At 40.8% G+C, this 25,978-nt stretch overlaps 1 protein-coding gene across 2 annotated transcripts in view; it reads right to left on the reverse strand.

Annotated features, from left to right (window-relative positions):
• Positions 1–25,978, reverse strand: part of wars2 (tryptophanyl tRNA synthetase 2, mitochondrial) — a 69,300-nt gene continuing 43,322 nt past the window's right edge. For both annotated transcript variants that reach the window (XM_081600064.1, XM_008431300.3), the window contains exons 2-6: positions 22,544–22,804; positions 12,335–12,415; positions 11,026–11,108; positions 8,983–9,101; positions 1–4,880 (exon numbers count right to left, since the gene is read on the reverse strand). In XM_081600064.1, the coding sequence (XP_081456190.1) occupies positions 4,432–4,880; positions 8,983–9,101; positions 11,026–11,108; positions 12,335–12,415; positions 22,544–22,609 (798 nt within the window). In that variant the 5' untranslated portion in view covers positions 22,610–22,804 and the 3' untranslated portion in view covers positions 1–4,431. The remainder of the gene's footprint in view (positions 4,881–8,982; positions 9,102–11,025; positions 11,109–12,334; positions 12,416–22,543; positions 22,805–25,978) is intronic.

The following is a 25,978-nucleotide window of genomic DNA, read 5'->3' on the forward strand; positions in this document are numbered from 1 at the left end:
AAAAGAAAATACATTTTTATTTTTTATGCATTTATGTACAACGTTGGCTCTTTGTTGCACACATTTTCAAACACAACAGCCTGTCATATTAAATTAGAGGTAACTTTGTGAATGAGCAGCTCACATTTGGACTCGCCATGTTTTATCTAAAATACACTTTTCATGTTCTGATTAATTCAATGTGTATTTTTCATCCTGTTCAACATTAAAGACGTTTACATCTCTCTCTCTATATATATAATCACTTTATGTCTATAAACTTTAGATCCAGTGGGACAGTCCAGTTGGACTGTTGAGGTTTTTCTGTAACCATGACAAACTAGCGATTCTGTTTTCTCATGAGTTTTAGGTTTGGGTTGGCATATGGCAGAGGTGGACACAGCACATGCTTTGCAGTACCTCTGTGTCACGTGACAAAGCCTTTAAATAAAGACATTATTGCAGAAATGTCATTTTAAAAGAAATACAACCTATGTGAGTCTTTCATTTACATTTTTACAAATAGATTATTTGGGTCATTTCTGCTAATAAAAAATGTAATGAAACCATTTTGTAATGAATAGCCTACTTTAGTATTTTACGTTGATCAGATTGTCCAGACACTTTAAATTGATAATCCTAAATGTCTATGTTAACTTCACTTGATAGAAAAAAATACTATAAATATCAAATATCACTTAAAGGAAATTTCACATCGTAATTTAACGCCTTGAAATTAGACCTCTGTCTCTTTAAGAAGCTCCTGCTCTTTATGAAACTCCGCCTTCAGGAAGTCACCACAACATGGCTCCTCTATTAACTCTTTAACAACATTTTATCATTGTTCCATTGAGTAGTAGCTCCTATAATGAGCTCAGCTGATGCTCGGTTCTACCAGGTGTTTGCTAATTGCTGCTGGATAGTCTGGAGGAGCAGAGTGGGGCGGCCACAGGGGAGGGCTGCTCGGTTAGGTGGAAGCTTGGAAACTGCAGCTTCGATGAGGATCTTCGTCCTTGAAGGCGGGGCTAGGTCCACCCAGATGTTTTGCACAGCTGAATGGTTGCCATGGAGATTGAAGGATTTCTCAAACATGCATGAAAGAATCAGGGTAACACTCCAGGTTTGCTTTTGATGAGGGAATAACATTATACGACGATTTAAAGCTCAAAAACAGCCAATTTTACACAATACTGTGCCTTTAAATAGGAAAGACAAAAAAAACGAGCAATATTTAGTAAGCATAGAAGACAGCAGTAATTTAAATGACAAAAAAAATAATAAAGTTGATGATCAAGGTTAGACTAGGACTCATTTATCTGGCCTTAAGGGTTACGCCAACTGGTACTGGAGGTTCACGAAAATGTACAACTACTGCAATTTGGTCAGAACAGAGTGTATCTGCCATATAAACAAATGGTGAAATTCCAGGAAAAACACTTTGAATCACTATAAAGTACGGTAGAGGTTCTATGATGCTGTGCGTGTCTCTGTCCAACAAAGACCAACTCGGACCTTGTTCATGAAATCATGAGTTCTGTGAAATAAATACTTAGAAATCTGGCGGCTTCTGTCTGTAAACTGGGAAATCCAGTCGGATATTGACCCAAAAAGGCCCAAACAACAGAAATGCTTCATCAGTGATGAAGCTTTAAACTGAGCCTTATTAAATGGCTCCAGCCATTAGACCTAAACCCTGTTTAAAAAAAAAAAAAGAAGAAAAAACTGTGGAGCATGCTCCAGCCTTGTAAAACGTTACAGGAGAAGAATATGTGCTGTTGTGTTGCCAAATGGAGGCTGAACAAAGTACAAACAGCGGAGATCCAACTAACTGTGACACCTTGATTTATTGGAAAGCTAAAAGAGAGATAGAAACCTTGTTAAAAATGAGAACGTTTTCTCGTTTTAAGGCGAGAAATAAGACTCGTTATAACAAGATTTATACCTCATTAAAGCCGAAATATGTTCCCGGTTAAACGAGAGAGAGATCGTAACAGTAAAACGGCAACACCTCGCGGGATGTCTGAATGTCTTCTAGAGGAACAGAGTGAGAACACGGAGGGTCAGAGGGAGTCCCTGTATGCCTATGAAGTCGAAATCCGTCAGGAATGCAGTTTTATATCTCGCTATAACGAGATCTCGCTCCTGAATTTATTTCCCCGGCTCTGGCAGCTTCCAAACTTAAGCACTTTGTAGAAAACAAATCAATTATTTAACTTTGGACTTTTGCATTTTCTTTCTTTTTTTTTTTTTTTTTTTGCTCCACAAAATAATTAGTCGAACTAATGGCTGGGCTTTTCTAAAATGTTCAGAGTGAGATCACACAACTGGAATGAAAAATTCATTTGCACAAAGGCTTTCTTTTGGGTGAAGGGTGCCAATCTGCACACACAGTTCATTACCGTGGAGTTAGCCAAACACGTCCACTCGTTTCAGGCCGACACGGCAACAACACGGCAACAACACACACAGCAGAGTGTCAACGTCCAGACGCAAAGATGAGCAACCAAAGCATCAAACGTCATAGAGCAGATCCTGACTCCAGGGGTAAACTTTGGTTTAAAAAAATTAAAGACGAGAAAGGGAACAATCAAAATCTTTAAAGGAGATTATGTCACCACATGTATACTCTTCAGTTCAGGGGGGGAAAAAAAGGGAAAACATTCAGCATCTTAAAGGAGATTCTGTCATTTTAAGTGTCAACTTCAGTTGTGGAAAAATAAGAAAAATATTAAATTAAATAAATAAATAAAAAAGAAACAAGAAAGGAAAGGATTAAGTACTGTAAAGTAGATTATGTCACCACAGCTATAATATTCAGTTTTGAAGTAAAAAAATAATAAAAAAAGAGAGCATTAAACGCCCTGAAGTAGATCCCGTCACCAAAAGTAGTCTTCAGTTTCAGATAAAAAATAAATAAATAAAAGAAAGGGAAACATTAAATACTGTAAAGTAGATTATGTCACTATAACTTTAATCTTCAGTGTTGAAAAAAAATTATAATAAAAAAAAAGAAAACCACCAAACACCTTAAAATTATGTACATTCTGTCACCTAAAGTATAATCTTCAGTTTTGGAAACAAAAACTAAATTAAATTAAAAGGAAGTAAAGCAGTTAGCATCTTATTACAGTTTGCTTCAAACTATAATTCTCAGCTTTGAAGCAATAAAAAAGTAAAGCATTAAGCACCTTAAATCACAATAAGTGTTTCGTCTGATCTTCAGGTTTTGGAAAAAGGAAAGCATCAGACACGCTAAAGGAGATTATGTTGACATAAGTAATCTTCAGTTTTCTAACATATAAAAAATGTACAGTTAAATAGAAAGACAGTATTAAAGTAGATTATGTCACCATGACTGTAGTCTTGATTTCTGAAACTAAAAAGGAAAGCAAAAAAACAAAAGGAAAAAAGGAAAGCTGTCTTCAGTTTTTGTTTTAAGGTCCAGCTTCTTCTGGAAGAAACAAAAAAAAAAGAGAAACCAGAAACAAAACAATCTTCCGACCGTGTTTGTCTGCTCAAGTAAAACTGATGCCACTCGGTTTCTTTTGAACAATTCACAATAAAACCTGAAAATTCTCTAAAAGAGGCGGGTTTTTATTGTTCAGTTTTCAGAAGATTTGAATGTTTTGGCAGCACACAAATATGACAAAAATAAAAAACACACAGTTGGGAACATGTATTGTATTGTATTAAGGACTGGGAGCTAAATAAATGATTCCAGTGTTTGATGTAACAAGCTCTGATCCATAGGGACCACTGGTCAGATTTCAAACACCTCACTGTAAGAGTCACAGCCAACAACAACATTTCAGCAGAACCATCACTGCAACATGTCTTCTCGTTAAAAAAGTCCACTTATTAAAGCTGCCGTACGTAACTTTTATAAAAGAAAATATATTTCTACATATAGAAACTGTCACCATCTTGTGAGACGATCTGTGAAAAAACCAAGAGCCTCTGCCTTCTTCCAGCACTAACAAGAATCAACCAATCAGAGGGAGGAGGCGGATCTTAGCGCTGTCAATCATCCTCCATGTGGCGGTGTTCATCCTTCCTCTCTCCTTCTCTGCTTCTTCCTGATAGCACAGCCTAACTAGCTTGTAAATGCTAAGCTAGTTAGAACGCCTGCCGATTGATGGCAGATAAACAGTTTTCCTGTAACAGTCAGCCGTTTGTCCGCCGTTAGCACGTTTAGCAGCGCTGATTGACAGTGCCAAGACCCGCTTCCTGGCTCTGATTGGTTGTTTTTGGTGCATTTCTTCAGTTGGCAGCAGTAGCTAAGGGAGATCAGGAGATCAATCTTTTCACAGATTATCTGTCTCATAACATCACAACACGGTGACAGTTTTAACAAATATGTCAAAAAACATAAAAAAAAAAAAAAAACTAACATCCTGCATCTTTGACCCCAGCAGCTTAAGTAGCCGTGTCTTCCCCAGCGTGAGTCGCCTTTCAGCTGAAGCCCACTCTGTGTCGGACCTCGTCCAGCATGGGTACGGCCAGCTCCCGGGCCCTGCGGTTACCCAGGGCCAGCAGCGCCTCCAGGTGCGCCGGGTCCGCCTTCAGCCTCTGGATCTCGTCCCTGATGGGCGCCAGCCTCTGGATCACCGCCTCGCTCACTAGCCCCTTGTAGGCCCCCGTGTCCAGCCCCTTGGCTGCCGACACCGCCTCCTCCACGCTGAGCCTGGCCACGGCGGCGTGGATGGTCACCAGGTTGGACACGCCGGGGCGCGCCTGCGGGTCGAAGGTGACCTCGGAGGTGAAGTCCGTGATGGCGCGGCGGATCTTCAGGGCGATGTCGTCCGGCGAGTCGGTGATGAAGATGGTGGCCATCGCCTGTGAGTCGGACTTTGACATTTTGGAGGAGGGGTCGCGGAGGGACTTGACCTTTCGCGTCGAACCTGTGGAGGAAAACAAAATAACAATGTGAAACAACCGACGGCTCAATGAGACGCAAAAACTTTAGTCTTGAAATACGGGAAGGGAAAGCAGGTTTCAGAATGAGTTTTATTACGATATTATTTATTATTGTGATAATAAATATGACAAGAACCATTTATTACATCTTTATTACATAATTGGGTGTCACAGCAATTATGGCCCCACAAACACAAATACACGTCTTAAAAATCATTCCCATTTGTCGAACGGTTCTTTAGGATGCTTTCCCAGGTGAATGGTTGCCATGGAGATTAAAGGATTTCTCAAACATGCATGAAAGAATCAATGCAACACTCCAGGCATGTTTACGATGAGGCAATTACTTTATAGCATGATGTAAAGCTAAAAAAATTTAGATTTTACATAATACTGACCTTTTGACTACACAAAAAAATGATTTCACAAAAAAAAATAAATAAATAAAAATTGAGCCTTTTAGCAACAAAGACAAATTTAAGAAACGTATTTAAACAAATTTTCATCCGGCTATCTCTGATTATCTTCACAACTTTTTCCACTGAGTTTTTTAACGTTTTTTTTTTTTAAGCAGCTACGCTGCAGATGAGACCAGCCCCTCCCAGAGACGGTGAAAAGACGCAGTAACGCCGTCCCAATATGGCCGTCTGGCGTGGGCGTGTTGATGCAGACGTGTCCCGATGTAAGGCAGACGCATCCCGGCGTGAAGTGATGAGCAGACGACGGAGCCGGGGTTTCCTTTCCTTTGTCATCCATCAACAGGCGTCCCTGCTGCCATCTCGCCAGCTCCATATGTCCACATGTGTCCTGTTTATCACGCCGGAGACGTCTTCATCTCCAGCGGAATAAAAGGCCTTTGAGGCTTTGGTTTGATTTCAAAGGGAAAGTCTCAACTTGTTTGCCGATGCAGAACGAGGACGAGATCCGCCAGTGACTTAAAAAGTATTTGTGTTTCAAGACGATACGACAACAAACGGCAGAGTCATTTATGTGATGAATCAACGCAACGTAGAGCACGGCTAGAAAGCAGACAGCTTCGCTTCCTTTATTTATTTTTTTTAAATAAATACAAATCTGAGCAGTGTGATGCACATTTAGCTGCAGCCCTGTGATATCTTCACTTCCAAGAAGTAGAGTCACTCTTAGCAGTTGTCTTTAACGTCTTTATTCGGTCTTGAACACAATCTACACTCTACAAGTGCTAGCTCATTCTGCCATAGCCTTTCTTGCTCGACTCTGCTTCTATCTTCCCCACGGCTCCCTCTAGTGGTCTGGGGGGTAATCCAACTAAACCTAAATGAGGAACTAACTCAGTATACTACAAGCCCACTTTACTCTGTTATCTCCAAATAATTGATTCAACACCAGCAGAACACAGACAAAGATTTGCGGACATCTGTGATGGAAACGCGGCTAGAAGTCTGTTAGAGAACAAACAGCATCATGAAGAGCGAAGCACAGATGAGGGAGGAAACCGAGGCGTGTTCGTTTCCAGAGCAACGCCCCAATCTTTGATCAGATCACAGATCAATCGATCGTTCGTTAAAAATACATCAGAACTTCAAACTAGAACTGTCCGTTCACCGATCTTTAAAAGGTCAGACCTGTCCATTCACATTTTATCCAAAAATGATTATTTTTTTGCATGAAACAAAGTTGCTGCAAAAGCTTTTCAAACCTTTTACAGAGGCATTTCTCAAGTAAATACCGGCCGGTATTTACTTGAGAATACCGGCCTTCTTCCAAAAATGAAGAAAATCGGGGTCAATCTATCGGTGCAATGTCATAAATTTGGTGTTTTTGAAAGAGAGCCATAAAACGTCCCACTTAAAGTTTGCAGCAAGTTACGTGGAATCCACAGCAAATCCAGAGGAGATCAAATCCAAACTTTCAGGTTTCAGCGAACAACGCTCACACATCTCAAACACTAAATCCCAGCTGTCATGGCAGCACAAGATTACTGATGGCCGAAAAGAGATTCATACCGAAATTTTAGACTTATTTAGTCAACCGTTTGTCCTTTTCAATCCAGTTCACAATCACTATACAGAGTTGGTTTGTCACATAAAACCCCAACTGAAGATTGTTCCTGCAGTATGTAGAAATAAAAAAAAGGCATGAATACCTTTGTACTGGACGTGCTAATCCGTTCTCCCTGAATGATTCTGACGCAACAGGAAGAAGAGACGTATTTACTGTAAGCGTCCACCGAGTCCTTTGCTTTTCTGACCGTGGTAATGAGGGAGGATCATGTCGGCCATGTGTCCGTAACGGATCAGAGTGCAAAGCTGTGATCATTTGAAATTAAAACAAAAATATTGTTTGCATAACAGTATTAATCACTCTCAGAGATGCTTGGTTCTGGTTTTAATTTCGCCTTTATTTTAAGCCGCAGAGACGGAAGCCGTCCTGTTAAAGTCTGGAAGGTTAAAATCCGAGCGACTTCCAGTTTGGAATCATCACGTTACTCCAAGCAGCTCAACATTTATGACTTGTGCATAAATCGTTTTCTTCTTGGCCAAATGACGCACAAGTTCATCTCATTAGCTGCATTATGGAACATATGACCGCTTGGTTAGACTTTAATCTGCCAAAAAAAAAAAAAAAAAACCTTCTTAAATCATTTTTTTAAATGATAGCTACTGCCTGAATCTGCAAAAGCAAACCATATATCACCACGATGAAAAGAGTTTTATGAAGCTGCTCTTTCTTGAGCGGTGCATCAAAAACTGGCATTCATGTTAAATTAAAATTACAAAACCTAGTGATGTAGGAAAATACTGATGATGTCATTATTTCAAAGGGAAAAGCCGTGGAGAAAAATGTTTTCCTATGAGAGCAGAAATCTGCCTGAAAGTCCTTCATCACAAATAAAATCCACAGGGAGAGAATAAATTGATAGCAGCAAACAAAGACACAATATGTAGCAATATTAATCGTCAGCACCTCATTTTTTATTTATGGAGTAGAGGACGCTTTCGTCACCAACTCAAATTTAAGAATTAATTTAAGACTTTTAGGAATAAAATTTAAGACATACAGAAATCTTCAAAAAAATATCAATATGTAAATGTTTTTTTTTTCCAGGAAACTAAAATTGTGAAATTGATCTAGGTTTTTCTTACTCTTGGCAGCGGCTATGTGCTTCTCACATGGCATACAGCTCTCTACATCTATGCGAGTAGCCTCGTATGGGGTGGCAACAGAGGTGAGAAAGCAAAGATGAACGTCGTCCAGGCAACGCTTGATAAATCTACATTTAGACCTAGCTATAACAGGTGCAAACAAGTTAGCTAGTTTGTAAAAAAGATTAAAAAAACCCCCGAGATAATTATCAAAAAAAGAGAAAAGGTAGCTAATTAGCTAGATTTTTTTTAAGGTAAGAAGTTGCTAATACTTAGTAGCCAAGTAACATGCAGATAACTCTTGCTAGCTACATGGCTAGTATTAGCTAGCTAGGTAACAAGCTGACCAGCTTGTTACAGGTTACAAGCAGTTTTAACAAACTGTTAAAACGTGCTCGCTAGAAAATGTTAGCAGCTTGTTAGCCACCTCGGCACACACAAAGCTGTGAGTCACGATGTCTGTGTGCGACTTAAACTTTTGACTGATGTAAAAGTCCTGTAATAAAAAAAACTTAGAGCCACGACAAGATTTCAGCTCTGTGATTGGTCCAACTTCCACTTTCTTTAATAAATTGAAGACATTTTAAGACCTTATAGTTAGATACATGAATTAAAATGTTTTGTTTAAGTTTACACAGACACCCTGTTTCAAAACAACCTGTGCTGCATCAAAGGTCGGCTGCTTGAGAAGACCCAGAAAATACAGACCTGCAAAAGAGACTAGTTTAAATATTTGTTGTTAATCTTCTAATACATTTGCAAAAATAAATAAATAAAAAAAGTACTGAAACAAACTTCCCTTCAGAAAAACGATCAAATTCTGTAAACGGACAGAACGTTTTTTGTTTGTTTTTTCTTAAATGCATAAAAAGATTAAATATGAAGTGCTAATGTGCTCCTTTACTCAGTGTGGCGTGTGTGTGTGTGTGTGCGTGTGTGTGTATGTGTGTGTTGCCCTTACTCAGCAGCGCCTGCGGCTCAGGGAACAGCTCTCCGTAATGCAGGTTGAAGATCCGGGCCAGATCCTGAGCCAGCTCCAGATGCTGGACCTGGTCCTCTCCGACGGGGACATGTGTGGACCTGAGGGTTAATCCGTGAAAGTTTTGAAAGTTGTGTGCAGAGGTTTTGCTCAATCTCGCTGCTTCCCCAGACATCCTGTTGCCTAGCGACATCGTCCAGGTCATTCTTGGGCGTCTGAAGGCCAGTCGGTGTATGAATGAGCCCTGAGTGTCCCCCATACAAAACCCCCATTGATATGAAAAGAAGGGCCGAGTCTAACCTAATGGTGAAAACCTATAAAAGATTATTCACATTCTAGCATGATTCAGATTCAATCTTTAAAGTTGACTGATAATAATGTTAATAATATTATACAGAGTTACGATTTGAATCTGATAAATTATTGAGAAAAATATATATTTTGTTAGACACACAAACAAAGATCATTTGTTTACATCAGATGATCTTCCATAATCTTTTCATTTCTAGTCAGAAACAAATTTCTTGAAGATAACTTTAGATTTAAATTTCCCGGGAGTACAAATAACTTTTAACTCAGTAATATTATGTTTGATGTCGTCAATTGGCAATAAATCTAGATTTATCTCACACGTCTGAGTCAAAGACAACTCTTGACTACTCTAGGTTTGGATTCTTCCAACATGCACCAAAGTGTTTCTGCTTCTCTAGGAAGGAGGTTTGAACTAGGCCATTACGTCGGTTTAAGTGCTGCTGCGTTTGAATTATGTGGAAACATTAGCGCTGCGTTTCCATGGATACTGCTGGGAATGCCTCCCTCCATCTCACAGCTCAGAGTAAAACAGGATTTTATGTTGCTCCGCTCCAACATCAAAAATATTCTGTTCATAGAATTTTGATCTAAATTACTTTCAGCTGCATAATTATTACCAATAAGAACATCTGGGACATTTAATTAAAAACTAACAAATGTATAAGTGTAAAAATCAAACTCCTATGTATTTTAGGATGGCTGCTAAAAGTCTTGTTTAGAGACAAAATACAAAAAAATGCATTTCTAAAAATTCTCATTTTAGTCATTTTACAGATTCTATTTTGAGATTCAAACTTTTTCTATTAAGTCCTTCTTTTAGGCATTTTTCCCCCACTGGAGATGAAACGCAGGCAGATGTTTTGGCTTTCAAATATTACAAGAATAAATCTGCTTTGAGCACAGGATGGCTGCAGATGTGTGTGCGCTGTAGCAAAGAAACATTTACAAACTCTGCTTTCAGCAACTATGTACAGGCTACTAAGTGGATGGTACGACTTCATACTGTGTGAGCAACAACACACTGAAAAACATCAATCAATTAACGGATTTTAAAATGCTCTTTTTGACAGAAGTGAATGCTCAGGTTTAACTGATGGTGGATGATAATTTTTCAGTTTATAAACTGTAAATTATGGAAGAGGATTTAGTCTCAGAATCTCAGAATTCTGACTTTTTCCTCTCAGAACTTTAGACTTTAATCTTAGAATCCAGTGAAAAAGTCAGAATCCTGGGAAGAAGCAGAAATCTCAGATTACAGGCAGAACTCTGAGATTAAAGTAAGTCATTCTAATGTTTTTCTACGATTCTAACTTGAATCTTATAATTCTGAGACACAAAAGTCAGTTCTGAAATTTGACTCAGAATTCTGAGAAATAGCAGAATTTTGAGATTACAGTGAGAACTCTGAGATTAAAGTAAGTCATTCTGGCATTTTTCTAGAATTCTGACTTTTCAGAATTCTGACGTTTTTTTTCCCCCTCATAATTCTGACTTTAATCCCAGAATTCCATGAAAACAAAAAATCTGAATTCTGGGATTAAAGTCTGAATTATGAGATTAAAAAACAACAACATCAGAATTATTTTTTTTTTCCCAGCGGCACTAATCCTGTTCTGTAGTAAATAGCAGAATCACGGATAATCTGACACATGTGCAGTGAAACCCTGGCGCTAAAGTGACGGACAGAGAATCTAACGAGAAGGCAAATCTCACTTGTAGAGCAGGATGTCGGAGGCCTGCAGGACGGGGTAAATGTAGAGCCCAACGCTGCCCTCGTTCTTCTGCTTGCTCTTCATCTTCATCACAGTTTGAGAGAGAGGAGGAGGGGGGGGAAAACACAGTGAGAAAACAAGTGGGTTTTCTTTCACCTCTTCCAATCCACAAAGAGCCATTTTCACTTTTAACGACTCATCAACGCCTTAAGTCATCTGCATTAAGTCATCTAGCAAGAGGTGCAGGGAGGCAGCAGCTGCTTTAGGAATATACGAGGTCTGGGACGTATGATTTCGAAAACAATGCCAGAATAAAACAGACAACAGACAGGAGAGAAAACAGGAAATTAAAAAAAGGGGGAGCCGCAAGCCGAGACGTGGATCTGGATCTGGATCTGGAGGGAGATCCCACTGCAGACGCAAAATATACATCTGAAGTTATAAAACTATATTTAGATACAAATAACAGCTTGTCTGGTGGAGGGTTCTTCCTACGTCCTGTCATAAAAGAAAAAAAGACAAACTGTGCAACTTATTGTGTGTTTGTGATGTAAAGTTATTTCTGTTGTTGTATTTTCAGTCTAAAAGTCATAGTCAAGAACTTTCTTGTTCTATTTTTGTATTTTTTTTTTAAAACAGCTACAATTAACATATAACTACTGTTGAGTTATAAAAGCTTGTGGCTCTGGTCACCTACGTTTATATTTAACAGCTTCAGGTACTAGCGAGGTGAAAAGTTGCGTCTGAAAGGCATTTTCAAGCCGACTTTATTGCTGCTGAAAGGCTAAATATTGTGTTTGCCTTTTAAAGGCTGACTGTTAAATAACACTATAATAAATTTAATTGAGTTTCTACTTTTAGCTACATTTTTCACACCACTATGTAGTCTGTAAAAAATGCCAAGTTGTTTTTTAATTTTTAATTTTATATGTTGGCTTTGTGCTGTTGGGACAGATGCTGATGATGAGCCAGAATAAAACAGCTCATTGTTTTATGAGCTCCATTGTTCTTAACAAACCACTCATCTGGTATCTTACCATTGTTTTCATTTTTATAAATGGGATGGAAAAAACTATACATAACATGTATTTTTTTTAAAGTGAACAAAATATGGAAAAATAAAAAATTTCTATGGGAACCTTTTTTTAAAAAGAAACATAAAAAGTGTTTCTGTGTTATTAATACAACTAAAAAACATGTAAGAATTTAAATCTGAACATTTCAAAACTGATTTACCTGCTTTGCACAGTGAGCGTGTGTGTGTGTGTGTGTGTGTGTGTGTGTGTGTGTGTGTAGCAGGGGGTCCTAACCTTCCACTGGGGTAGGTGGCGTAGCCGGGGCATGCTGGTCAGGCAGCCGAGGATCCAGCAGAACTCAGCGTGCTCGGACACCTGCAGGGAGGTTGGAGGGACACACACCTTACACACACTCACCCACAAAAACGGTCAGAATTTATTTAGCTCTAATACAGAATATTTTCTACGGATGCCTGATTTATGACATTATCATCTGTGACGGCCCTGGGCCTTGTAGGCTGGTCTTGTTGTCCCTCTTTGTGCTCCTCCCATTTGCAGGTGTGCCTGATCGGGTGATTGGAGTGCAGGATACTTAAAGCTGGCTGTCTCCGTCTTTCAGCGGCGCTGGGTGGCTCGTAGCTGGTCGTTGGTCACTGGTCGTTGGTGGTTTGTCGCCTGTGGCCCTCAGCGTCCATTCTGCAGAGGCAATGGTAGTTGCCAGGCCCCAGCTCCCCGTCTTTTGCACTTTTGAGTTTCTTTTGTTTTGATAGTTGTTTTTTGTTAATAAACATTTACTTTATTTCACTTTAACCATGGTATGGTTTCATGTTTTTGTTACGACCCTGAGCCAGTCGTAACAAATGGGGGCTCGTCCAAAGCAAGAATTCCTACAGTTTGTAAACTTGATGGTTTGAATGCGTGATGTTTTGTCATTCATCTTTTTTCGTGTTTGTAGGAGTGAGCACTGACGTCACCATTTGGGTGTGACACGTTTTTTTTTTGGCCGGCTTGTTTTGGGCAGCTGTGGCGTATTTGGTAGGTTGGTTCAATATGCAGGTGAGTGAAATGTTTCTTGAGCTTGTGCATCAGTGTTGGTTCTATTTTAGTGACTGTGTCTCCTGCTAGGCTAAGAGGTGCTGTCGCTTTAGACTTCACCTGTTTATTTTGATAGTGTCGTGGGGGTTTGCGGTTAGCGTTCACTGTGCGAGCAGTGATCTCGGGGGCAGTCCGTAAGATTAATTTCTTACTGGTTTGGTGCTTAATAAACCCGCCGCCGATCCACGTGAAGAGCCAGGAATCAGTTTATCAGGTGAGTCGTGGCAGGCAGGTAAAGTATAGTGGGGACATGGTTACTTTGGACCCATTGTGCACTTGTTTCAATTTGTTTTCACTTCACGCTGTAGTTGGCGCTTAGCTGGCGTTTTTTCTTTCTGTGACGTGATTAATTTTCGTCCTGAAAATGGAGTTTGACCTGGAAAGTTTTGTAGCTGATCCCTCTTTGGAGAAGTTTAATAGTACTACTAAAAACGATCTCATAGCCATTGCTGCTCATTTTAACATGCCTGTGGTTAAACAAGAGAAAAAGGGGGTTATTAAAGGACGTTTATACGCCGCATTGGTTGAGCAAGAGGTTTTGCCACCTCCCGCACCAAACACACAGGGTGAAGTTGGGCCGTTTTACCCTGAAGTGCGTAAAATGGAATTGGAATTGGAGATGCGTCGTTTGGAGCTGCAACATCAAGTTGAAATGCGCAAACTGGAATTGGAGGCAGTTGCGAAACGCGACTCAGCGCGCGGTTCTGCTGATCAGGACAGTGGTCTTGCAGGGGCCCAGTTTGACATTAATAAATGCATTCGTTTGATTCCACCGTTTTCAGAGTCGGATGTGGACAAGTATTTTGTCTTGTTTGAGCGTGTGGCTAAGACACTCAAGTGGCCTAAGGATGTTTGGCCGTTGCTTTTGCAGTGCGTATTTACGGGTAAAGCACAGGAAGCCTATGCCTCGATGTCACCTGGTGACAGTTTAAATTATGATAAAGTGAAGAGTGCAGTGGAAAAGGCTTACGAACTTGTACCCGAGGCATATAGACAAAAATTTCGCCGCTTTAAAAAATCCGACAATCAGAGTTACACGGAATTTGGGCGTGTAAAAACCGCTTTGTTTGATCGGTGGTGCGCTGCACAGGAGGTAAAAAACTTTGATCAGCTCCGCGATCTACTTTTGCTGGAGGAGTTTAAAAACGGGTTGCCGGAAAACATAGCAACTTACATCAATGAGCAGAAAGCTAAGACCGTGTCTGAAGCTGCAGTGTTGGCAGACGAATACGTTCTGACGCATAAGGATTTTTCAGATCAGGTTGGTTTCAGACAATCTTTTGGGCGAAGCAAGTACCGCATTGATCGGGTTGATGTCGCTGAGCTAAATGAGGCCAGACGATTTAAAAGTCCGGTTGTTCGGGATGATCGGGTTTGTCATTATTGTTACAAACGCGGACACATTAAGGCGGATTGTTATCAGCTTAAAGCTGAAATGCAAAGGTTTGAGACTGCTCCTAAAGGTGTTGGTTTGGCTGCACCGGTGCAGAATCATCTAAAGGACGCGAAGAACATTCAGCGTTCTGAGGTAGGCGTCTCCTATCTGCCGTTTATTCGTGATGGGTATGTGTCACTGCCAAACAGCACGGAGAAGGTTCCAGTTAAGATCCTTAGGGATACTGGCGCGTTTGACTCTTTCATTAGAGCTGATGTTTTGCCGTTCTCGGTTGAATCTGAGACAGGTGCCTGTGTTCCGATGCGAGGAATGGGATTAAACGTCTTGTTTGTTCCACTACATAAAGTATATCTTGACTGTGAACTATTTACGGGTGACGCACAGTTGGCTGTGCGCCCTGCTTTGCCGATTGACGGAGTCTCTGTGATTTTAGGTAACGGTTTAGCTGGGACACATTTGTGGGCGGAGACTGTGCAGTTGGATGGACTTGTTAAGTCGGAGCCGATTAAACGAGTCATTTCTCAGACTGACGAGAATAACAGGGAATTCCCGGATGTTTTTACCGCATGCGCAGTTACTCGAGCCATGACGCGTGCTCAGAGTGGGAAAGAGGAAAAATGTGTGAAAAAAATGACTCTTCCATTGTCCAGTTTTCCCATGTCTCTGTCTCGCAGCGAGTTCGTGGCGGAGCAGCAAGCTGATGCTTCTCTCAAGAATCTCTTCGATCAGGTGCGCCCGCTGAGTGAAATCACGGATTGTGCATGTGGCTACTTTCTGCAGGACTCGTTGTTGGTGAGGAAATGGTTACCCCATGCTGACATTGTGGGTGAGCCAGTATTTCAAATAGTGGTTCCCACTAAACTCCGCTCCGCAGTGTGCAAAGTTGCTCATGACGAGTCTGGCCATTCTGGTGTACGTAAAACGTATGACCGGGTGCTCAGACATTTTTTCTGGCCGCGTATTAAAAAGGACGTATCGTCTTACATTAAGATGTGTCATGTCTGTCAGCTCATTGCTAAACCCAATCAGACTTTGAAACCGTTCCCATTACGCCCAATTGTTGCCGCATCTGAGCCGTTTGAGCACTTAATAATTGATTGCGTTGGCCCGTTACCTCGCTCAAAGGCTGGGTCATTATATCTGCTCACTGTCATATGTCAAACTACACGTTATCCAGCAGCCTATCCATTACGGTCAATAACTGCTAGGTCAGTTGTACGTGCGCTCACTCAGTTTTTTTCGGTGTTTGGCATCCCTAAAGTCATACAATCTGACCAAGGAACGAATTTTTCATCACATTTGTTCAGTCAGGTTTTGAAGCAGTTACGGATCCGACACAGTAAAGCAACAGCGTATCATCCAGAGAGTCAGGGGGCGTTAGAGCGCTTCCACCAGTCTCTGAAGTCTCTCCTGCGAGCTTACTGTACAGAACTGGCGGGCGACTGGGAGGAAGGTTTGCCGTGGCTGATGCTGGCCGCCAGGGAGGTAACCCAGGAAAGCACCGGGTTTAGCCCAAACGAACTGGTTTTTGCGCACAACGTTAAGGGTCCGTTGGCTGTGGTAGCGCACGGGCTTAAAGAATCCGTTCCACCGACAAACTTGTTGGATTATGTAAATGGTTTCAGAAGACGCTTGTATCTGGCGCGGGATCTTGCTAAAGAGAGGCTGACTGAAGCGCAGAGGAAAATGAAAAGTCTGTTTGATCGCCGTGCTGAGGTTCGCTCATTTCTGCCTGGTGATCAAGTGTTAGCTTTGTGTCCAGTCATGACTTCTCCTTTTCAGGCTAAATTTTCTGGTCCATATACGGTCCTGGAGAAGGTTTCCGACCAGAACTATTTAATATCAATGCCAGAGCGGAGAAAGAAAAGCCAGTTGTGTCATGTTAACACGTTAAAAGCATATTATGCTCATGACGTTTTATTTCAGCCTCATGGCGTTACCCCGGTGTGTGCCGTAAACAGCCTTGATGGGGGCAGCGAGACTTTCAGCACCACGGATAGCGCAGTATCACCTGTGAGGAATGACGGCGGTACAGATGAGTTGGACAGCGCTCTGATTCATGGGCGTCTTAAAAACTCAGAAGCGTTGGCTAAATTGGACACGTTGTTGGCTCACCTACCTATAGGTCATGCTAAACAGTTAGCAGACTTAATAGGTGAATTTCCTTGTTTGTTTTCAGACACGCCAGGTCGCACTCATCTCATCGAACATGATGTGGAGGTGGGAGACGCTAGGCCGATAAAACAACGGTTTTACAGAGTGAATCTGGAGAAGCGTAAGCATTTGGATGCAGAAGTAGATTACATGCTTCGAAATGGGATCGCAGAACAGAGTATGTCCAGTTGGGCATCTCCATGTATTCTGGTCCCAAAGCCTGATAACACCCTACGGTTCTGCTCGGATTTTCGCAAACTTAACGCTGTGACAAAACCAGATTGTTTCCCGTTACCGAGAATGGATGATTGTGTTGACCAGGTGGGTTCTGCTAACTTTGTTAGTAAGTTTGACCTCCTGAAGGGTTATTGGCAGGTGCCTTTGACACAACGCGCACGTGAAGTATCTGCATTTATTACTCCAACAGGCTTGTTTTCTTACACGGTGATGCCGTTTGGCCTGAGAAATGCACCAGCGACATTTCAAAGATTAATGAACAGAGTGGTTGGTGATATGACTGGGTGTGCAGTCTACTTGGACGACGTGGTGGTGTATTCTGATACGTGGGAAGAGCACGTGGAGCGCATCAGGGAGCTTTTCACTCGTTTGGCGGGAGCGAGGTTAACGGTTAACCTGGCCAAATGTGAATTTGGAAGGGCAACTGTTACCTATTTAGGCCGTGTGGTTGGCCAAGGTGAGGTCCGCCCTGTTGCAGCGAAGGTTCAGGCAGTAGGGCAGTTTCCTGTTCCAGCTACAAAAAAGGAACTGATGCGTTTTCTTGGGCTGGTAGGATACTACAGATGTTTTTGTCAAAACTTTTCATCTGTGGTGGCGCCGCTAACAAATTTGCTGCGTAAAGATGTAAAGTTTGAATGGTCTTCCCTTTGTCAACAGGCTTTTGTGCAGGTGAAAAGACTCCTTTGTGCTGCTCCCGTATTAGCTGCACCACGTCTTAACCGTCCGTTCCAGCTTTACGTGGATGCCAGTCACGTGGGAGCCGGAGCTGTCCTTACACAGACTGATGATCTGGGTATTGGCAGACCGGTGAGTTATTTTTCAAAGAAGTTCAATAAGCACCAATTGAACTACTCTGTAATTGAGAAAGAGACGTTTGCTTTGATCTTGGCACTGAAACATTTTGATGTTTATTTGAGTGGTGGCATTAGTGTTGTGGTGTTTACAGATCATAACCCACTGACATTCTTGTCTTCCCTGAAATGTCCTAATCAGCGATTGATTCGCTGGTCATTGTTCCTGCAGTCCTACAACATGGATATTCAATACATTAAAGGGAAAAACAATGTAGTAGCCGATGCGTTATCTCGCGCTCCAGTTTAGTAGTTTGTTTTGTGCTCTTTTTTCTTTGTTTCCTTTTCTTGTCCTTAAAAGAGCTTCTGAGTGCACCAGTTGCTGGTTTGGAAAGTGGAGTAGGGAGAAGAAAACCTGGGCATTACATATCTACTTTGCTAAGTACGACTGGTGAAAATGGCGGCTGTGTTTGTTTACGCACGGTGAGTTAGGCAGGAGCAGGGTTCCTTATAGGAACCTGCTTTTTATGGGTGGGGGTGTGACGGCCCTGGGCCTTGTAGGCTGGTCTTGTTGTCCCTCTTTGTGCTCCTCCCATTTGCAGGTGTGCCTGATCGGGTGATTGGAGTGCAGGATACTTAAAGCTGGCTGTCTCCGTCTTTCAGCGGCGCTGGGTGGCTCGTAGCTGGTCGTTGGTCACTGGTCGTTGGTGGTTTGTCGCCTGTGGCCCTCAGCGTCCATTCTGCAGAGGCAATGGTAGTTGCCAGGCCCCAGCTCCCCGTCTTTTGCACTTTTGAGTTTCTTTTGTTTTGATAGTTGTTTGTGTTAATAAACATTTACTTTATTTCACTTTAACCATGGTATGGTTTCATGTTTTTGTTACGACCCTGAGCCAGTCGTAACATCATCATTGATATGAATTAGGAATACTTAAAACTAAAACTACTGAGTGATTTTTTCCCCTCCTAAGTATAAGAACTCACACTCATCCAATGAGAAGCCGTTTCATTTTACACTCATTTTATTTTTTTGCAGTGTAATAAATAATCACAAAAAAACACATACTTTGAAAACTGACTTCTCGTTTTTTCAGAAAGAGGGGAGGGAAGAAAGCAAAGACACATAAACCAGATGAAAACCCTTCTGCTTAAGGAAGCAGAGGAAAATGCGGGTCATTATACTGCCTCCAGGTGGACAGGGAGAGTACTGCGCCCCAGAGTTCACCACCATCCTCACTAAAACAGGTGCAGTCCGTCACACCTGTGTTCACCGACCGACCACGTTTAAACTTAAACGTGAAATTACCTGTTAAACAATGATGATTTATAATAAAGGCCATCTTCTAGTGCAGAATTCAATAAATTATTTTGTATTTTTAACATTTTCACAACATATTATATGCATTTTACTAAAGTAACAGTATGAAAAAATCTGTAATGTTTTACAATTGAAAAGTGTTAACTGCTTATTTAGCTTTTGTTGAACAAAAAAAGTTATTTTGCTTTTAACAAACTTTTAAGAGCCTAAAGAATCAACAATCAAAAAATATTACATGAGAATTTCACTATAAAACAAAGTATGAAATATTTACATCAATGAAAAAATATATAATACTGAAATTACTGTCAAATGGATTTAAAAATATAATCTTTACTGTCTGCAGATGTTTGCAGTGCTATTTTTAAATTTTCTACTACTAATTACAAGGTTTAACTAACCACTTATAGTTCTACTATGCCACTTTGAATAAAGAGACTTTAGTTTTTTCTTCATTATGAATGATTTTAAAATAAAGAATCTCAACTATCTTTAAAAATTAGGAAAAATAAAGTTATTTAGCCTGTCGCAATAAGCAATTAATCAATTATAAATGAGCTCCAGAATTTCCATTCTGATGATTAATATTTTTTTTATGGTTTTTGGTTGTGTGCAGATTTTTAATGTCTTTTTGTTTATCATTTCTGGTTGTTGTGTTTTATTTTGCATATTTAAAATATTTTCCAGTTCCAGTGTTGAGTGTACTGTACAAAATTAAATAAAAAACTTGCCTTTTTAATCCATTATCTTACTATCTATAGTTGAAAATTGCCTCAAAAGGACATTGTTGTTGTTAATGTTAATAATTTCTGGAACAATTTATCACCCGGTAAAATTATAGTGACAGGCATAAGTGTTTGAAATATCTGTTGAATGTATCTGTTGAGACACTTTAAAATAATCCCATAGTATTTTAGTTTATTCATTTTGATCATGTGTTTAAGTTGACGGCTGCAGTATTTGTGGATGTGTTAATGCAAAGTCACAGAGACGATAGAAAATACTTTAGATTCCTTTTGTTGACACTCCCGTCTGTCTACAAACTTGCACAATTTAGCTTTTAGAGTCCCCCGCTCCCCCCTTTTTATCGTCTCTTCCAATCTAAATTACAAAAACACAGATAGGCTTTTCATTCCTTCAACCGTGGAACCCACTGCGGAGTAATTAAGAGCGTCAACGCTGAATGAACTCAAGGGTTTGATGTGATAAAGAGGATGTGTGTGTGAGAGAGAGCGCGAATGTTCCTCTGCTTTTCCTGATTAGGGTTTATGAATTTCCGTTTAATTGCCATCGTTTGTGACTCCTGTAACTGGAGAAATCCTAACGGACGACCTGACGTCACCGACCAGACAGCAGGAACATACAGCAGGATATCCGGCTAACATGCTGGGGGGGACACGGCAGTCGTAAAATATCCCACTTCCTTCAAAAAAGGAAAAAGAAAATAAGATTTGTGGGTCTGCTGATTCCACTGCAGTCTGACAAGAGATGGGTCAGATGTTGATAACTGCACAGGAAGCGCATGATAGTGACTGAGTGGCAATTAACCTTGGCGCGTGGACAGAGCGCACCGCACATGGCGGTTATCTTCAACGATTAAGTGATTAACTTATCATGCAGTCGACGCAAACAGCTCATTTCGGCCGGAAAGCAGGAATTTTTGGCCGCCTTTCCACAGTCCATTCCATTTTCTGCTAAATACTTCTATAAAACATATATATAAAAAAAAAGCAAGTCCATTAATCAGCAGACCCACACGTTCTTTTAGTTCATCTACTCACTCACACAAGCTCTGCTCAATACTTCTTTTTTTTTTTTTTTTCAATGAAGTTGAGTATTTTCTTTGGGCGGCCGTCATATTTTTACATGTGGAGCAGGCGTGTTCGACACGGGGGTCGTGTCGCTGCCAAGTTATGTGGCACGAAGCTAAGCGGGAATAAAAATAGGCCTGGATGTGTGTGTAGAGGCGGAGGAGGAGGAGGAGGAAGAGGAGCGGGGAGGGGAGGTAAAGAAACACAGATGGACTGAACGCAACACACACATGCGTACCCGACTTCCAAAGTTGTAAGAAAAGAAAACACATCCAGAGTCGGGGCGAGAGAACAGAACAGCTGTTCTGATTTTTGTCGTCTTCTTTTTTTTATCTGAACGTAAACCTAAAATCCAAAGTGCTGCAAACATGATCCTTTATGTAAAGTGAGGCTCAGCAGCTTGTGTGTTTGGCGCTCTGCACAAATTAGCAGCAGAAATGGCGGCGATAAGAATCGGTAGCAATTGGCAGATATCTGTGGCGGTTGGCATGTCGGAGGGTCAACAACGTCAGAGCTGACAGCCAATAAATAATAAACGCTTTCTCCTGGACCAAATATACAAACGGAGAGAAGAAACTGTGTGCCTAAAGTCTGTAGAGGGGTGTAGGTTCAGACTAGCTTTACGTTACATAATGTTCTGATGTGGGTGAAAGTGAAACAAGGGTTCCCAAGGATATGAAAGGTGTGAATATGAATGATCCGATGCAGTAGCTACAACTAGAATGGAGGACGGCATGTTTTTAAAAACCATGGTTTGGTGTGAGTTAAAGCAGTCTGATGCACATGTGCCTCTGTTTTAACATTCCACTCAGATCTTTTTATCATGAGCTAAAACCCACCAAGGTAACATTTTATTTGAAGGGGTGTGCACAATGACGCCGTTTATGGCATTAGACTGTCATAAACGTGACATAACATCAGTCATGACCATGAATGTTTATGACTGTTGTCATGTAGTGTCTTTCGATAAATAATGACACTTTTAATGCAAATTTCCATTAAAAGTTGATACTTTAAATGCGCTTTAAAAGTATCAACTTAGCATTATTTGGTAAATAATTACTTTTTATGGAAAGTTTCTTTAAAAGTCAATTAAGAGAGTCAACTTTGCAGTAAAAGTGTCATTATTTACCAAATGACACTTCATCACAACAGTCAAACATTGATAAAGACTCCTTCATGTTCATGACAGGTGTTATGTCACTCTTATGAACTCCCCTTCAAATAAAGTGTAACCAAAACCATTTCTAGAAATGTGCCATAAGCCAGCTAGCTACAGATGCATATTGTTTACTAAGGAACAAAGACTTCCCCCTTCCTGTCCTACTACTGTAAACTTCCAATGGAGTCCAGACACAATGGTAAAAATAACCTTAATGCACATTTGACTTTGCATCATACATAATTTCTGTCTTACTTATTGTAAAGTACAAGTTAAATGTGTTAAGGTGCAAATACAGTATTAGTCTTTTAATGTCTAGCTCCAGAGTTAGGAGCAACCTGAGTTACAAGTCAGAAACTTGCACACAGTAGAACTGCATGAGGCAGCAATTTACGCCATCAAACTCTGATTTCAGTGGTTCTATATCATCCTGGGATGATACTGAAGAGCCTTCATAACTCACCTTTCCATCTCTTTGGTATCTGAAAACAGCGGCAGCACAATCCACAGCAGGCGGCCATCACTCACTCTCTCCCACCCACCTGAGACTGCTGAAACAGGATCGCCTTCTCTGGGTTGATTCCACAGGCCAGCAAGCTCGCTGCCATGTCCAGGATGTTGTTCCTGAGCTTGTCTGGATTCTGAGGCTGAGTGATGGAGTGCAGGTCCACAATGCTGTAGAGCACCGAGGGGTACTCGTTCTGCAGGGCCACCCAGTTTTCCAGAGCGCCTAAGTAGTTGCCTAGATGCGGCACTCCGGTCGGTTGGATCCCTGAGAACACGCGAGCAATTATTGGAGGCTCCTGGGGAAGAAGGGAAAACAAACTCGGTATTACCTAGGAAGCGGGAGCTGGCCTGATCGTGAGTGAAATGTGCCAGATTACTGGTCCTGATTAACTTTCTTGCGTACTTAAAGTTGTATTTTATGGAGGTCTTTCAATGCTTCTGCCAAAGAGCCTCATTTTAAAAGAACAGGTAGTGTGTTTGCACCAACCGACCAAATGCCAATAGGAAATCTCCCCAAAAAACAAACAGAACACATAATAAACATATATGGTTACTGAGGCATAGTCCATACTTAGACGGGTCTTAAGATCATATAGCAGAGATACTTGTTTCCATAAAATAATCTTGTTCACATCTGATCAGTTTAAAAATCCATGCAAACCAGCAGAATTACATCAATGAGCATTGCTTTTGACATACCAAACCCACAGGAGGCAGCGCCGCATAAAGCTAAAACCAATCAGCCAATCACAAACCTTCAAAACAACCACGACTTCCTGTTAGGAGTCAAACATGGCAACAAATGAACGATTTATGTGGACAGACAGAGAGGAGGAACTGCTTTTAAATACCGTGTTAGAATATAAAACTAATAAAACAGAAGACGATGTCGGCACATGGAGGTTGAACGGCACTGTGCCTCAATTGGGAGCAACAGCTGGTGTGAAACGTATCGGAGCAGTTGAGAGATTGTAAAAAGTAAAGAGTGTATGAACAAACATAAAATTCAGCACCTCTCTGGTAGAAGTCATCTTTCTTCCACTGCATAGCCAATGGTCACATATGTGACATTAGCGCCACATAATGTCATATGTTTACAGTTCTCCGGTTTCCAATGTTCACACGCAAACGCAAAGCAGGAGAATTCGCAAATCTTCACTTTAGCTGGAGGTTTTATTATCAATCAATTTTAGTGCTATTAAATAGAGGTTACATGTGGATGCATAAAAATATATTCGGTTTGTCAGATAAGCAGTCTGATAGTCTGATGCAGTGAGTCTAAGTCTTGCTACGGATCATTCAAGTCTTTACGACACGTCTTTCAGGTCTTTTAGCTAGAATTTGCCTTCTGAAGGTAAGGAACTAGCATTCAACTTTGAATGAACAATACATTTTACTGTCAGTATTTACAGCTGTGTGGTTAATATACCATAGATGATTTAAAAAATTAAGATTCAAAACCAGGAAGAAGACTGTCAAGAGAAGAAACGTATCACCAAAGAGCCCTACGTGGTTGAAGCAGTGAAGGAAGATGGGGAGGCCTTATCCTGAAAACAGCAGACTGGTTCTGCTCTCGTTGTACGATCGGGCCAACACTGTGTTGCTCCACGTGCAAAGCCAAGCTGCACCAAACCACCTTGTTTCTTCTGGCATGGACCCCCCACCACTTAACTTTGGCTTTATAGAGAGAATTTAACCACTGCCTGTGGCACTATTTCTAAATGGTGCAATTAAAGACAGGAGACTTCATACTGCACTGGTATCCAAAAACTTGGACTTGGGCAAAACTGCGGTGGTCACAAAAACAAAGGCTGTAGGGAAAAGACGCAGCGTTTTATGACTGGGTGATTTTTACCACCAGCCGGGTTGAAAGATGAGATTTGATTATGAATTTATGATCACCTTGATCATAAATTTAGATTTCTGCAATGGCGCAGTCCAGCCATGTTGAATGAGGTGATCTGCATCAGATTTGATGGAAAACAGACATTAAACACCTGCTAAATTTGTTTAGCAGTTGTACATTGTTTGCCATTTGGTGTTCATAAAGAGTGAGGCTCCTTTAGCTTTCAGAGCAGGACTGAATTTAAGAAATCAGGAAGGGAGAATGTGTGGCAGTCTAGATCAAGGTAACTAGGCGTTCGGTGTAAAAAACAGATGGGAAGGAGAGGCAGCAATGCTTTAATATTCAAACAACCAGAGAAAACTCCCGTTACTTTGGTACTGTATCTGTCTTCTCAATAAAAATAAAATATATAAATAAGCAATTTTAGCTGTTTTAAAACAACATTGGAAAAAATGCCAAAAATTGTGAGATTAGCTCACCATTTTAAGAAGAAAACAATGAATTTTTTTCAATCTCTGTTTATTTGACTTAATTTGCATAACAATATGGCGACTGATTCTGGAAAATGTCACTATGGTGCTATAACAAGAAATTTCAGATATTTTTGACACTGTTGATTAAACATTTCGGTTCAGTATGAAACAGCATTTTAGAAGATAAAGACTTATACTTCAGTTATTTACAGAAAACTGAATCATAAACATGTGTTTAACTTTACAATTGCTGGCATTCTTAGGTAAAGTTGTGAAACATTAGGTGTGCGCATGGTTTTATACATGCAGATGTTTCTTTGCATGCATACTTTTCCAGGTCCTCTTTCTGAAAAACAGTTTTATATGTGCATGTGTGTGTGTGTTCATTTTAAAACGCTTTGATCCATGACGAGAGTGGCCAACTCTTTTCCACAGCGTCACCGTTCGATGCCATGACATGAACGGCAGACCATTTACATGAAAACAGTGCGCTTTGTGTCAAATTCACGGCAAACCTCCCCATGACGACTTGCTGCGACACAGTGCGGTACAATGAGTTCTCTGAAGCCTCCTCTAGCAGGTTTCCTCTTCAAGGCAACTAACTGAGGCCTTATTAAAATGCACGATGAAGGCTGCACGTTTGATGGAGTGGCTCTGAGAAATCAATCATACGCGAGGTCAGAATAGAAGGTGTTTCATAACTTCTAATTTTCAGCAAAATGCCGGTTTTTCCATTTATCACAAGCAAACGTACAGAAAAATTCCCCTTTGTGAGAAATAACTCTTTAAAAACGCTGAATGCTGAACCGCCTTGTTAAGCATACGAGTTAAAAAGGAGAAGTTCGTCTTGAGTTTACGTTGATGTGTTGGTCTTGAAGGGGCGGTATGATGTAAAATCGACTTTATTGAGCTTTAAATCATGTTATAATGTTATTCCCTCATCAAAAACATATCTGAAGTTTTACCTTGATTCTTCCATGCATGTTTGAGAAATGATTTAATCTCCATGGCAACCATTCAGCTGTGCAAAACACCTGGTTGGACTTAGCTCCGCCTACTAGGACAAAGCTCCTCCTTGGAGCTGCAGTTTCCAAGCTTCCGCCTCACAAAGCAGCCCTCCCCTGTGACTCCTTCACTCAGCTCCTTCAGAC

This window comes from Poecilia reticulata, chromosome 2 (genome assembly GCF_904066995.2).
Source record: "Poecilia reticulata chromosome 2, P_reticulata-male-v2, whole genome shotgun sequence".
Classification (NCBI taxonomy): Eukaryota; Metazoa; Chordata; class Actinopteri; order Cyprinodontiformes; family Poeciliidae; genus Poecilia; species Poecilia reticulata.